Source organism: Mytilus trossulus, chromosome 9 (assembly GCF_036588685.1).
Source record: "Mytilus trossulus isolate FHL-02 chromosome 9, PNRI_Mtr1.1.1.hap1, whole genome shotgun sequence".
In the NCBI taxonomy this organism is placed as follows: Eukaryota; Metazoa; Mollusca; class Bivalvia; order Mytilida; family Mytilidae; genus Mytilus; species Mytilus trossulus.
This window is the reverse complement of record NC_086381.1, coordinates 7,852,206-7,867,945: the sequence shown is the minus strand read 5'-3', so window position 1 is coordinate 7,867,945 and position 15,740 is coordinate 7,852,206. Positions and strand designations below refer to the sequence as shown.

Here is a 15,740-nt window from a genome sequence, read left to right as displayed (position 1 = left end):
GGTCAGCTATTTATCGTTCCCCATCCGACAAACTATCATCGCTTTTTAAGACCATCCTTGCAATTGGCGTCAAAGTTGAACTGCAAATACAGTTCCATTTCCATGTTGAGCTATTACAACAATTTTTCGAAAATTAAGGGAGTGTGAAACACGCATCTACATGGTTGACCCCGCCACATGTTGTATGTGGCTGTCCCAATGCAAGAGCTTTTAATACAGTGGTTGCTATGATTTACGTCCATCGTATTTGAGAAGAAGTTTTGATATAATCACTTCCAATCTATACTTTTACACTTCATGTGTAAAATCCAGAAATCTTTAAGAAACTAACTGACATAATTGTGATACTGTCAAAACATATGTTATTTCTTCTTCAAAAGGGAATATAGATGTTGCCCTCCACATGCAAGAGACCAAACTAATACAGAAACTAACAACTATAGTTACCTTACGTTCTACAACTATAAGCAAAGCCCATACCGCATAAGCAGCTATAAAAGGCCCCGAAATAAGCATGTGAAACAATTCAAACGAGAAAACTAACGGCCTAATTTATGTTGAAAAATGAACGTTCATATATATTTTTATTTACAGTAATTTGTTTATCATTGATATTGGACTTAATAACAGAGGACAATAATCGATCGGACGTATTATTTTAGCAGTACATGACATCTCATTGAACGTCGATTAGAGTACACAAATATTGGACACTGTTATTAGAACTGGGAGAAAGATTTGGACATCAATTTCAGGAATGGACAGTGATGAAAGACCGTACGTCAATCTGAGACTAACAGAGACATATACTTGTGATACGTGAATACATAATAAATGTTCAAAAGTAAAAGCCTGTAAATGCTGAAATCCGGTAAAAATCTGTCGGAAAGTCCTTAACCAAATGCCTAATACAAAAGCTAGAACACATCAAACGAATTGATAAAAACTGTCATATTTGGAAATTACACTGATATTTTCGAGCTGACCAGTTTTAATTTTATTATAAAATATCGTGATTTATCGACGAAGAAAGAGCAAAACAACCTTTAAATAGCGTGTTTGGTTAACCGTTCCAACCGAAGCTTTGATAACCATTATGAATATCATGACGAATTCGTGTAGCAGGATACTTGTATTCCTTTTGAGGATCTTTTATCCTAAGTTGATGCAAGGGCCCTTTGATATGTAAATATTTAGAGAGTGCGATATATCAATTTTAAATACATTTGTTTTCAATTCAGACGAACGCACATAAAGAGAATGGAACTGCGGCTACTACATTTGTAACTAAGCCGTGATAGTATGAAACCAAAACAGGATAGATAGATATATATTTTTATTAACCAATTATGGTGCCCAAAATTTGAGCTATACAATCAAAGGAATGAATTACAAAATAAAGCACAGAAAATGATGTCTGTAAAAGCGTTTCTTGAGATCAGTAGTTTAACATTTTACTAGCGCTCATATAGAAAATAATAAAATATGTCTATTTCATTGCATCAAATTTGTAACACGGAATTTTATTTCTCTTCACATTTGAAAGTGTAAAACCTTACACAAACGTCGTTAAAGTGCTTATTATACTTAAAGATAGAACCAAAAATGAATTCAAACCAGGAAAAGAAATCAGAAATATGCTTGAGGGAGATCAATTCTTACATTTAAAATGATTTCGAACAGCAAATTTGAAAAAGTACAGATACCTAGTTTCTTATGCTGTTAGCTACTAGGCTGATATGCTGTAATGCACTTGGGGACAAACCGCCTTTAGTTAAACTCTCTGTGAATAAAATAAAACTGAAGTATACTTTAAAAAATTTAACTAAAATCTAATTGCTTTAATGATGAGTTGTGATAAAAAGAAAGGATATATGCTGTAAATGGAATACTCATTATTTAATTTATTTGAAATGTTAATTATGTGTGTATCTCAAGTTAACACCCTTCGCATCATCATCACTGAGCTTTTCAAAGAATAGCTGGATCCTTTCCAACTACGCCAGTAAACACCTTGATGAGTAGAGTCTGGTGTTCTCAGAAAATACTGACCATTCAGATCAGCTGCTACACAGGATTCAAACCACCATGCCCCAGGATACAATTTAGCACAGTGACCAGAGTAGTCATCGTTATCGCTATCCTTTGTTGAGAAGCGACGACCATTGTGATGTTCTAAACTATTACCTGAAAACAAGAATACTTCATTTAAAATTGAACTATACTAAAAATGATAAAGATGTAAGGGTCAACACGAAAAAATATAAAAACAAAACATTTAATAGTGAATGGGTCCGAAGAGCTTTTCTAGATTTACCTTCATCAGGAACGCTCAAAGTCAAATATTTGAAATCCGAATAAGTACCAAAAAAGTTGAAGAACTAAATGAAAAAACCCAAAAACAAATATCCAAAATCATCTAAGGTCAGCTTTACATAATGGAGCTGAAACCTTAGTTTTGCATCATAGTTTTAAAATATTTAACGAACGATGTTAGAAAGGTTTGTTATAAATCATATCAGTACCGAAGTACTGAAGTACTGACTGCTGAGCTGATGATTACCTCGAGGCTGATAGTTATCCTCATTATTGTAGAAATATTATAACCATTTTCTGTCCTCGGATGTTGGTGTGTTTGGGATAAGTCATATACTCGGGATATTCTATTAACAAAGGTAACAAAATCGTATGTCGCAAAAAGCTATATATTATAAAGAAGTGCGCTGGCGTTTACTCATCATCGTATTCTTACTTTGTTAGAGCTCGTTACCATGGATAGTAATTGTAATTAATAATGTTTTATTCAATTTGTCTATTACAATGACTCTTGGCATTTTTACTATTGTCTATTTCCCGTTTTGTTGGTTTTATAATCCTAATTATAAGGCTGTCTATACTTCCAGGAATAAAACGAATGATATCTAATAGAAGTAGGCTGTCATTTGACATTTTTCATATATTCTAGCTAAATGTGCAAAAAAAAACCAACCTTTTTTTGTGGGATTCGAATGTCTCAATCTGAAATATCGATTCGATGGTTTGTGTGGAGTATGCGCCGATGAGTCAGCAGCCAAACAATAAAAAATGGATTGGTTTGAAACGAAACTTATTTAATAACAAGACACAAATTTCATACACCTATACAAACGCAGTTCTGAAAAAAAATGATATATCAAAAGCAAAGTTTGCTAACTGTGAACTTCTATATACATGTATCCATGGAGGACGTAATTTCGTTTCAAAGTCAGATGGAGCCTAAATCAAAGGTAACCTTTTTCCCTTTCTTTTTTTTAAATCTATATACCTATATACAAATATTGTTTGGTGAGGTTTTATAAAAAAAAAATGCGTCGGACTTTAAAATGCTCCAAAAACCACTTACTGGATATGTAGAAACTGTCATTGTAAATAAAAATAAATAAAGAAATTGTATGTAATAGTTGTATGTATTGTAAATATAAAATAAATGTTTTCAACTTTTAATATTTAGTACATATTACTAGTCCCATCGTACATTGCCATTTTTTCATGTAACAATAACGCAATGTAACCGTAGCCTCAATAATTATTGTTACATTCGTAATTAATCAGTTCCTTACCCAACTTTGCATTCCGGCAATTAGTCTCCAATGTAACAATATTTTTTTTTATTATTGTTACATTTCCATGTAACCGTAGCCAGTGCCTTATTTTAATTGGATCTTAACACCATTACATTCCTCACACTTAAACCCCTTAGATAGAGGTTGATAACATATGTATAGTGGGTATTCATTTATTTAAGAAAAAAATGTCAATATTGAATTTTTAACAAAGGTAAATCATTTGATTGCCTGATGGGATAAAAAAAAATCATTTTTATTCAAGTAAAAACGACGATAAACATCCACCATCACGAGTTGGTTAACTGCAATGGAATAACCGTTTCACATATGATATTGGATATGTTCCTTACGTCGTAATAATAATCCCATTCCCTTTCATGCATGGATGTGACCTACCAAATCAGACGATTTACCTGATTTTTTATAACATGAGCAACACGACGGATGCCACAAGTGGAACAGGATCTGCTTACCCTTCTGGAACACCTGAGATCACCCCCAGTGTTTTGTGAGGTTCGTGTTGCTTATTCCTTGGTTTTCTATGTTGTGTCATGTTTACAATTGTGTGTCTGTTTTTCCTTTTTAGCTCACCTGACCGAAAGGCCCAGGTGAGCTTTTCTCAACACTTGGCGTCCGTCGTCCGTCGTCGTCGTCGTCGTCCGGCGTTAGCTTTTACAAAAATCTTCTTCTCTGAAACGACTGGGCCAAATTTAACCAAACTTGGCCACACTTATCATTGGGGTATCTAGTTTGAAAAATGTGTCCGGTGACCCGGCCAACCAACCAAGATGGCCGCCACAGCTAAAAATAGAACATAGGGGTAAAATGCAGTTTTTGGCTTATAACTCAAAAACCAAAGCATTTAGAGCAAATATGACAAGGTGTAAAATTGTCTATAAGGTTAAGATCTAACTGCCCTGAAATTTCAGATGAAGCAGACAACCCCTTGTTGGGTTGCTGCCCCTAAATTGGTAATTTTAAGGAAATTTTACAGTTTAAGGTTATTATCTTGAATATTATTATAGATAGAGATAAACTGTAAACAGCAATAATGTTCAGCAAAGTAAGATCTACAAATAAGTCATATCACCGAGATGATCAGTTGACCCCTTTAGGAGTTATTGCCCTTTTTAGTCAATTTTTAACCATTTTTCTTAAATCTTAGTAATCTGTTACAAAAATCTTCTCCTCTGACACTATTGGGCCAAATCAAACTAAACTTGGCCACAATCACCATTGGGGTATCTAGTTTTAAAAATTAGTCCGGTGACCCGGCCAACCAGCCAAGATGCCCACCACAGCTAAAAAAAGAACATAGGGGTAAAATGCAGTTTTTGGCTTATAACTCAAAAACCAAAGCATTTAGAGCAAATCTGACAGCAGTTAAATTGTTTATCAGGCTAAGATCTATCTGCCCTGAAATTTTCAAATGAATCGGACAACCTTTTGTTGGACAGCTGCCCCTGAATTAGTAATTTTAAGGATATTTTACTGTTTTTGGTTATTATCTTGAATATTATTATAGATAGAGATAAACTGTAAACAGCATTAATGTTCAGCAAAGTAAGATTTACAAATAAGTCAACATGACCGAAATGGTCAACTGACCCCTCAAGGAGTTATTGTCCTTTATAGTCAATTTTTAACAATTTTCTTAAATTTTTTAAATTTTTAATATTTTTTTCCACTGAAACTCCTGGGCCAAGTTAATTATAAATGAAGATAATTGTAAGTAGCAAGAATGTTCAGTAAAGTAAGATGTACAAACCTAAAAATATAGTTTATATACCAATACACATAATTAACATAGTTAATATGACTTGTACTAACGAAAGCTCCATTTGGAGTCAATGTGTTTAGAGATTACTTATGTCAGTATACCTTTCCTATATTGCTTAAGATGTACAAACACATCACCATCACCAAAACACAATTTTGTCATGAATCCATCTGCTTCCTTAGTTTAATATTCACAAAGACCAAGGTGAGCGACACAGGCTCTTTAAAGCCTCTAGTTGGTTATTATCTTGAACATTATTATAGATAGAGATAAACTGTAAACAGCAATAATGTTAAGCAAAGTAAGATTAACAAATAAGTCTGCACGACCGAAATGATCAGTTGACCCATTCAGGAGTTATTGCCCTTTATAGTCAATTTTTAACCATTTTTCGTAAATCTTAGTAATCTTTTACAAAAATCTTCTCCAGTGAAACTACTGGGCCAAATGAATCCAGACTTGGACACAATCATTATTGGGGTATTTAGTTTAAAAAATGTGTCTGGTGACCCAGCCAACTAACCAAGATGGCCGCCACGGCTAAACATAGAACATAGGGGTAAAATGCAGTTTTTGGCTTATAACTCAAAAACCAAAGCATTTAGAGCAAATCCGACAACGGGTAAAATTGTTTATCAGGAAAGGCCCAGGTGAGCTTTTCTCAACACTTGGCGTCCGTCGTCCGTCGTCGTCGTCGTCGTCCGGCGTTAGCTTTTACAAAAATCTTCTTCTCTGAAACGACTGGGCCAAATTTAACCAAACTTGGCCACACTTATCATTGGGGTACCTAGTTTGAAAAATGTGTCCGGTGACCCGGCCAACCAACCAAGATGGCCGCCACAGCTAAAAATAGAACATAGGGGTAAAATGCAGTTTTTGGCTTATAACTCAAAAACCAAAGCATTTAGAGCAAATATGACAAGGTGTAAAATTGTCTATAAGGTTAAGATCTAACTGCCCTGAAATTTCAGATGAAGCAGACAACCCCTTGTTGGGTTGCTGCCCCTAAATTGGTAATTTTAAGGAAATTTTACAGTTTAAGGTTATTATCTTGAATATTATTATAGATAGAGATAAACTGTAAACAGCAATAATGTTCAGCAAAGTAAGATCTACAAATAAGTCATATCACCGAGATGATCAGTTGACCCCTTTAGGAGTTATTGCCCTTTTTAGTCAATTTTTAACCATTTTTCTTAAATCTTAGTAATCTGTTACAAAAATCTTCTCCTCTGACACTATTGGGCCAAATCAAACTAAACTTGGCCACAATCACCATTGGGGTATCTAGTTTTAAAAATTAGTCCGGTGACCCGGCCAACCAGCCAAGATGCCCACCACAGCTAAAAAAAGAACATAGGGATAAAATGCAGTTTTTGGCTTATAACTCAAAAACCAAAGCATTTAGAGCAAATCTGACAGCAGTTAAATTGTTTATCAGGCTAAGATCTATCTGCCCTGAAATTTTCAAATGAATCGGACAACCTTTTGTTGGACAGCTGCCCCTGAATTAGTAATTTTAAGGATATTTTACTGTTTTTGGTTATTATCTTGAATATTATTATAGATAGAGATAAACTGTAAACAGCATTAATGTTCAGCAAAGTAAGATTTACAAATAAGTCAACATGACCGAAATGGTCAACTGACCCCTCAAGGAGTTATTGTCCTTTATAGTCAATTTTTAACAATTTTCTTAAATTTTTTAAATTTTTAATATTTTTTTCCACTGAAACTCCTGGGCCAAGTTAATTATAAATGAAGATAATTGTAAGTAGCAAGAATGTTCAGTAAAGTAAGATGTACAAACCTAAAAATATAGTTTATATACCAATACACATAATTAACATAGTTAATATGACTTGTACTAACGAAAGCTCCATTTGGAGTCAATGTGTTTAGAGATTACTTATGTCAGTATACCTTTCCTATATTGCTTAAGATGTACAAACACACCACCATCACCAAAACACAATTTTGTCATGAATCCATCTGCTTCCTTAGTTTAATATTCACAAAGACCAAGGTGAGCGACACAGGCTCTTTAAAGCCTCTAGTTGGTTATTATCTTGAACATTATTATAGATAGAGATAAACTGTAAACAGCAATAATGTTAAGCAAAGTAAGATTAACAAATAAGTCTGCACGACCGAAATGATCAGTTGACCCATTCAGGAGTTATTGCCCTTTATAATCAATTTTTAACCATTTTTCGTAAATCTTAGTAATCTTTTACAAAAATCTTCTCCAGTGAAACTACTGGGCCAAATGAATCCAGACTTGGACACAATCATTATTGGGGTATTTAGTTTAAAAAATGTGTCTGGTGACCCAGCCAACTAACCAAGATGGCCGCCACGGCTAAACATAGAACATAGGGGTAAAATGCAGTTTTTGGCTTATAACTCAAAAACCAAAGCATTTAGAGCAAATCCGACAACGGGTAAAATTGTTTATCAGGTCAAGATCTATCTGCCCTAAAATTTTCAGATGAATCAGACAACCTGTTGTTTGGTTGCTGCCCCTGAATAGGTTATTTTAAGGAAATTTTGCTGTTTTTGGTTCTCTTAAAAATATTATTATAGATAGAAATAAACTGTAAACAGCAATAATGTATAGCAAAGTAAGACCTAAAAAGAATTCAACATGACCAAAATGGTCAATTGACTCCTAAGGAGTTATTGCCCTTTACAGTAATTTTTTTTAACAATTTTCACAAAATTTTACTAACACTTTCCACTGTAATTACTTTGCCAAGATCTTTATGGATAGAGATAATTGTAAGCAGCAAGAATGTGCGGTAAAGTCAGATTTACAAACACATAACCATCATCAAAACACAATTTTGTCTTGAATCCATCTTTGTCCTTTGTTTAGTATTCACATAGACCAAGGTGAGCGACACAGGCTCTTTAGAGTCTATAGTTATTTTAAGCCATGGCGTTGTCAGTTTATTTTCGATTTATGAGTTTGATTGTCCCTTTGTTTCTTTAGTTCCTCTTTTTAAACCTATATCTATAATATGAAACTAAACAGAACTAAAAAATATCAAAGTGAACGAGTTTGCTTTCTCGTTATATTTATATATAAAAAGAAGATGTAGTATGATTGCCAATGAGACAACTATCCACAAAAGACCAAAATGACACAAACATTAACAACGATAGGTCACCGTACGACCTTCAACAATGAGCTAATCCCATACCGTATAGTCAGCTACAAAAGGCCCCGATAAGACAATGTAAAACAATTCAAACGAGAAAGCTAACAGCCTTATTTATGTAAAAAAATGAAGGAAAAACAAATATGTAACACATAAACAAACGACAACCACTGAATTAGAGCCTCCCGACTTGGGACAGGCACAGACATAAATAATGTGGCGGGGTTAATCATGCTAGCGGAATCCCAACCCTCCCCTAACCTGGGACAGTAGTATAACAGTACAACATAAGAACGAACTATAAAAATTAGTTGAAAAATGCTTAACTCATCAGATAGACAAACAATTCTAATGGATGTATGTTTATAAGGCGTCTAGACTTATATATACACACGAATAGAAGCTACATATTATGAAACCTGTGGCTTTTAAATCGTTTATTTTAGACTTTTATAATTTGGATACATTTTTAGCATTGTCATTAATCAAATATGAGAATTTAGGTCAAATCGTTTCAACATGAATTTGATAACAAGTGGTCCTTTAACTTTTATCTTTAAATCCAAGAATGTTTATGTTTCGTGAATTGGAAACCTGAAAGGAAAGTAAAGAAATTGACATTATATTATCAAACATATTCATGTTTCGTATTCTTCAGATCAAGTTTAAACCCAATGTACCAATACAACATAATTAACGCTAAACATCAAAATATTATAAAATGAAATGCGTACCTGCAGTACCATGATAACCATCTGCGGTTAGTTTGAACTTTGACCTTTCATCACCAATTCTAAACTCTCTGTATTTTGCAAATGCATTGTTTCCATCGAAATCGAATAAATCAATCCGCATTTCATACTTCCCTCGTGATGTTAGAGAGTGCAAAATTTTGTTGCCTTCAAATAATACAAAATGAAATAAGATAATGTCATATGAAGGTCAAGATGGGGTCCTATATTTCTGTATTCTTTCAAATTTAATTTAATTTTTCAAACATTGAAAAAAAAACAATATTCTGTAAAATTCTTATAAACATTTCGTTTCTTCGACATTTATCTGAAATAACATGATTTCTATATACTATACATCCTTCATTGCAGTTATGAATTTTCTACTGCCCAATTCCTTTACTATCACAGTTATTCTTTATAATATTGCACCCCTTTTATTGTATTCTTATTTTTATGTTGATATTTTTCCAAATATGCATAAAGTTCTTTATCCATTATTTTGCATTATTTAAACCCTTTCATGATCCTATTACATTAAAATTATAAATGATTGTCAATGAGTAAACCCTTAAATATGTGGTAAATGTCGTGTGATTAACTTGATTTTTTATTTATCTTCACCTGTACTAGCCTGTATTCATAGAGAAGGACACAAGTTTGAAAATGTTTGAATGTAATTAATATCGAAAGATCGATGCTAATTAGGTGATGATAATCCAATGGGTTAACTATAGTTTTTTTGCATGAACATGTGCAAACTTACCAAGCCAAAACTCGGACTTAGGGTTCCCAAATCCTGATTTGTATTCATTCCATCCGCGGTAAAAATCAACATAGCCATTTTCCCTTCTTTGAAAGACCTGTTAATAGATTCATGACAACATGATAAGAAGTACAAGAAAAATAATTATAAAGAGGTTCGGAACGTCAAAGGTTTTAAATATATAAAGTTATATTGAATAATGTAATTTAATAACTCCTGTCGCTCAGTCTGTACATATTTATGATGTAAATGATTGTAGTTTATCCTTGTTTCGTTTCGGTTTTGGACTTATCTGTGTTTTTCTGAGTTTTTGTTTTCCTTTTGTTAATTAATCTCTTCTTTCACTTTTTTAGAAGGTTTATTGTTAGACTTTTAAAACTTTGTGTACATAATAGTAATCGCGTATCAACATGATACATTCATGTGTGGTATAAACTTATTTCTGTAATTCTATGGAAATTCATCCCTTTCCGAACCAAATGTATAAAAAAAATTAATCAACGTGTGGTTGACGGTGATCTCAGAACATCATTGGATGATTCAAGGGTCATGACTTTTTTAGCTAACTGGATGAATTAAAATATGCTATAACAGGTGTTAATGAAATTGACAACTTCGTGCATTGTGAAAGGCACTCGAAGGGGATTTTCGGTAAACAAAAAAAGGAAATGTATTTTTTAATCATTAGAGAACAGATTCTTACATAGTTACTCGTGAATTATAGGACTTATCCAATCTCGATAGTTAAATTATAAATTTTAAAGTCGTTGGCGAGGCGGTTCGGACTTTAAAATTGATAATTAAACTATCTCGATTGGATAAATCCGATAATCCGTTGGTACCAATGTAAGAATCTATATATATTAATGTTCTTGAAATACGAATATTAAAGGATATGTTTATTTTATATTTATTTCAAGGAAGGAAATATGAAAACTACGTCTTATGAACTTTTGAATTCGTTATAGTTCTTTATTCTAGCAATAGACATATTTGTTTTGGAATTCTATTAATTTCTAAAAGCTAGTTACCGTCCAGTGTCCCTCGTCTAAATTCATTTCACAATAAACTTCAACTCCTTGTGTATACTTTGGAAACACCTTATACACTCCACTTGGACAATTGTCAGGAATATCATTACAGTCAATCGGTCTTCCTTCTAAAAAGATAAAACCAAGTGATTCTGAATTACTCTGGATTTGTAAGAACGTTGTTATCAATATCAACATATTTACATTACACTTTAAAGTTTGATAGAATAATGTGTCTTATTTCTTGTAAAGAAGCTTAACACAATTAATTTTCGTTATTATATATGCATTATATGAGCTATATGAAATTCTAGACATCGATTTGAAATCATAAAAAATATTGCTGGTAAAATCAAATCAGTTTTCAATATTGTACTTTGGGAGGGATGTTTTTTTTATATGAGCGTCACTGATTAGTCTTATGTAGACAAAACGCGTGTATGGCGTACTAAATTATAATCCTGGTACCTTTGATAACTATTTACACCACTGGGTCGATGCCACTGCTGGTGGACGTTTCGTCCCCGAGGGTATCACCAGCCCAGTAGTCAACACTTCGGTGTTGACATGAATATCAACAATGTGGTAATTTTTATAAAGTTCCTGTTTACAAATTTTGATTTTTTCGAAAAACTAAGAATTACCTTAGCCGTATTTGGCACAACTTTTTGGAATTTTGGATCCTCAATGCTCTTTAACTTTGTTCTTGTTTGGCTTTACTAATATTTTGATATGAGCGTCACTGATGAGTCTTATGTAGACGAATCGCTCGTCTGGCGTACTCAATTATCATCCTGGTACCATTGATAACTAATTATACCATGATATCTATCACAGTCGAAACCACATTCCAAAAGCCGACAAAAATACAAATAAAGCTATAAAAATTAAGGAACTATTTATTATTCAATTAGTGTAAGACAATTAAGATGCTATTCCAGATCATATTCTATCTGTTTTATAGTGGATTTTTTTATTAGAAATAAAATTACACCTTCCACGGGAGCTATATTTGTGATGAAAAACTTATGAATTTGGTACCTTTGCATTTTGAGGCCCGTTTGGATTCATCCTTTGTACAAATTCCTAAAAATAATAAAAAAATAACACATCATACATTACAGGTACACAATTATATTATGTTAGCTAAATCTACATTATGAACGTCTGGATTGGATTTCCGAATAGAGCAAGTAAATAATAATAGATGGCCGAAAAAATTGCAACAAAGTAACATAACACAAAAAACGAAGAAAATGCGTCGCTTAAGAAAAAGAAAATGAAAGAGAACTATGTTTTTTGAGAGATGCAAATTACGCCAATTATATTATTTTTTAAACAAGTCATCCTTTACTTTGTGAACAGATACTGGATTCTGACACATTTGGGTTTGTATCTCAATGATACATGTATTAGAATATTTATGAATGTAATGTATTTAAACTTGTGATCAATGCAGTATAATTTGTTTATCTCAAAAGTTTTGCTTGGAAATTGATAACTATATCACACAAGCCACATAAAAGAGGGACGAAAGATACCAAAGGGACAGTCAAACTCGTAAATCTAAAACAAACTGACAACGCCATGGCTAAAAATGAAAAAGACAAACAGAAAAACAATAGTACACATGACACAACATAGAAAACTAAAGAATAAACAACACGAACCCCACCAAAAACTAGGGGTGATCTCAGGTGATCCGGAAGGGTAAGCAGATCCTGTTCCACATGCGGCACCCGTCGTGTTGCTTATGTGATTACAAATCCGGTAAATAGTCTAATTCGGTAGGTCAAATTCATGAAAGGGAAGGGGATTGTAGTTACGACGTAAGGAACATATCCTATATCATTTGTGAAACGGTTATTCCATAACGGTCAACCAACTCGTGATGGCGTCCGTAAAATTTACGAAGGGATGATTTCAACTTCACCATTTGGAACTCTTGGTTTAATAGCTTCCTTGTGAGCAGTAACCCTCTATCAAGAAAATCATGATAGGAAATGCAAGCACGGGAATATCGTATCAATTGGAGATATATACCCCGTATGCAGGTGCTGCTGGAATGTTGCTACTTAGAAATGGAAAGTTCACAATTGGAAAGCTGAAATCATCTCTTTTGTCGTAAAGTTTTGTTTTCAACCGACCCTCATTGTCAATTTCTAGATGTAAGAGTTGTAATTGCATACTTGCAAAGTTACCAAACCAATCAATCAAACAAGAGTGATATCAACTGACAGGACTACAAGGTTCAGTAAGCTAAGTGGAATTATAACATTATATTTTCAAGCTATTGTTTCCAAAAAACAAGCAAAATATGATATCAATATATTCAGTGATATCAATATGATACAAATTAACACCAGTAATGCAGGAAGTCTGTAATATTTCCTTCTTATTTTGTATGATCTATGTCATGCAATATGCAATTTTATTATACATATTACTTCCACTTTCAAATGTCAGTTATAGATATAGGCGCTTGAGGGAAACATTATATTCCGTAAATTACTCTCAGCCAGTGGCAGCGTTTTTAAAATTTACAATTTATCTTATACGATTACATGTATACCATTAAACCTGTCGAAAACAAAACAACAACCCAAAAGATAATATCAGTACAATTATAAATTATCCTTTTAAGTATCGCTTCCCATAGGAAGTATCATTCAATTTCTCCCAAATTTTTAAGTTTCCATATTTAAGTTGATGGGTTCATTTACAGGTACATGAAATTGAAAACTGATTAAACAGGGTTATAAGGAGAAAGACTGAAAACACACACGCTACGTTCACTATCACAAAATTATTGACCAAAATAATTGGATTGTGTCTTAACTTCAGAGAGTTAGAAGAGATACCATATTTATTATCAATGTTACGTACAATGTATTCTGACAATTAAGTTTGACATTTTTGTGAGACTTTACATTGTAAGTTCCCCCTTCCAGTAAGAATTTGTCTAATTTTACAACTGCAGAACAACTATTTTAAGATAGCTGTGGTAAGTTGTGCAGAATCGCTTTACCATGGTTGTGAGAATATACATAATAACATACCTTTTGGAAGTCGGCTAAGTATTTCCGTCAGTTTTCCAGTGTTATCAGCTAGCTGTGATTCTAATTTTTCCAACCGTCGTAAATAATCTCCATTTGATACTGAAAAAGTTATAAGAAAAATAAAAACAATCATAATTGGCATTTGTGTTTTACAAAATTTTGAACTTTCTGTGATATTTTTAAAAAGGAGTTTTTTTCAAAAAAGAGTCAGTGCGAATTTTACAAAAACAAATGATCACGCAACGATGTCATTAGATATCGTGTTATCGACATATAAAAGAGATAGTATTCTAGTGTAAATTCAACTAAACAACTCAAATGAAAATATTGGGACACAATCCATTTCGTCACGCGTCTGGCGAAAATATAAAATTTTGGTGCTGATATCTCTGATGAGTTTATTTGCAACCACTAGATCGATGCCACTGCTGGTGGAGATTTATTTCCTCGAGGGTATCATCAGCTCAGTAGTCAGCACTTATGTGTTGGCTTGAGTTATCATTGATATGTTCGTAGCTATAGATTAACTGTAAAAAAACCTTTTGAATTTTTGAAAAAAACTAAGGCTTTTCTTCTTGAGGAATTGATTACCCTAGCCGTATTTGGCATAATTTTTGGGAGATTTGGCCCTCAATTCTCTTCAACTTCGTATTTTATTTGGCCTTTTAAACTTTTTTCCAAGCGTCACTGAGTCTTTTATAGACGAAACGCGCGTTTGGTGTACATATAAAATTTTGGTTCTTGTATCCATGATAAGTTTATTAAATATGTTTAAAGTGGTGTCAATCATAAACGTTTTGAGGAGGTTTTACTTAGATTAAAAAAAGGGTCAGTGATTGTCTTTTTGTAGATGTTCGAAGTATGTAGACCTTAACCATACAACGATTGACAGAATAAAAAGATAAATGGTTTATTATGTAGAATTAATAAGTAAATTGGTGATGAATTCCTATTCAGAGATATGATATGTTTTTGAATATAGATTATACCGTTGGCTTTCTTGTTAGAATGGTTTTACAATAGTATCTTTTGGGGCAATTAATAGCTTGCTGTTCTGTGTGTGCTAAGGTTCTGAGTTGAAGACCGTTTCAATATTTGCTAAATTACATTATATAATGTCACAAGTGTTATAAAATATATAACATGATATATCTTAAAATGATGTATGATGTAGCCTCAAATTTGGAACCTTAATGAAACCGAATAATTTTCTAACAAAAAAGCAAAAAAGACAAAAGGTGAATTATGTGCAATTAAAACCTGGGGTAAAAACAAAACAAAACAGATAGATCATGGTATGAATAAAAAGACGAAAACACATTTATTCGATATTAAATAATTTCATATCATTTTGCCTCATGCATACAATTTTTAAAAGATACATTACTCAATATAATGCGTTTACATAATTATATATGTGAATTAAGGCAACAGTAGTTTACCGCTGTTCGAAATTCATCAATCAATTAAGAAAAAACAAATCCGGGTTACAAAGTAAAACTGAGTGAAACGCAGAAAATATACGACACACAGAAACGAGCTATAATATAACAATGGCCATTTTCTTGACTTGGTACCTGACATTCTATTAACAAAATGGTGGG

At 32.9% G+C, this 15,740-nt stretch overlaps 1 protein-coding gene across 1 annotated transcript; it reads right to left on the bottom strand.

The window, feature by feature from the left end:
- Positions 1-1,423: 1,423 nt before the first annotated feature.
- LOC134683543 (microfibril-associated glycoprotein 4-like) lies at positions 1,424-14,311 on the bottom strand. The gene is made up of 6 exons (XM_063542856.1): positions 14,137-14,311; positions 12,119-12,163; positions 11,078-11,205; positions 10,047-10,143; positions 9,284-9,448; positions 1,424-2,187 (listed from the first exon to the last, which is right to left on the bottom strand). The coding sequence occupies exons 1-6, from the start codon at positions 14,276-14,278 to the stop codon at positions 1,934-1,936; spliced, it is 831 nt and encodes a 276-aa protein (XP_063398926.1). The 5' UTR covers positions 14,279-14,311; the 3' UTR covers positions 1,424-1,933.
- Between the last annotated feature and the right edge of the window lie 1,429 nt (positions 14,312-15,740).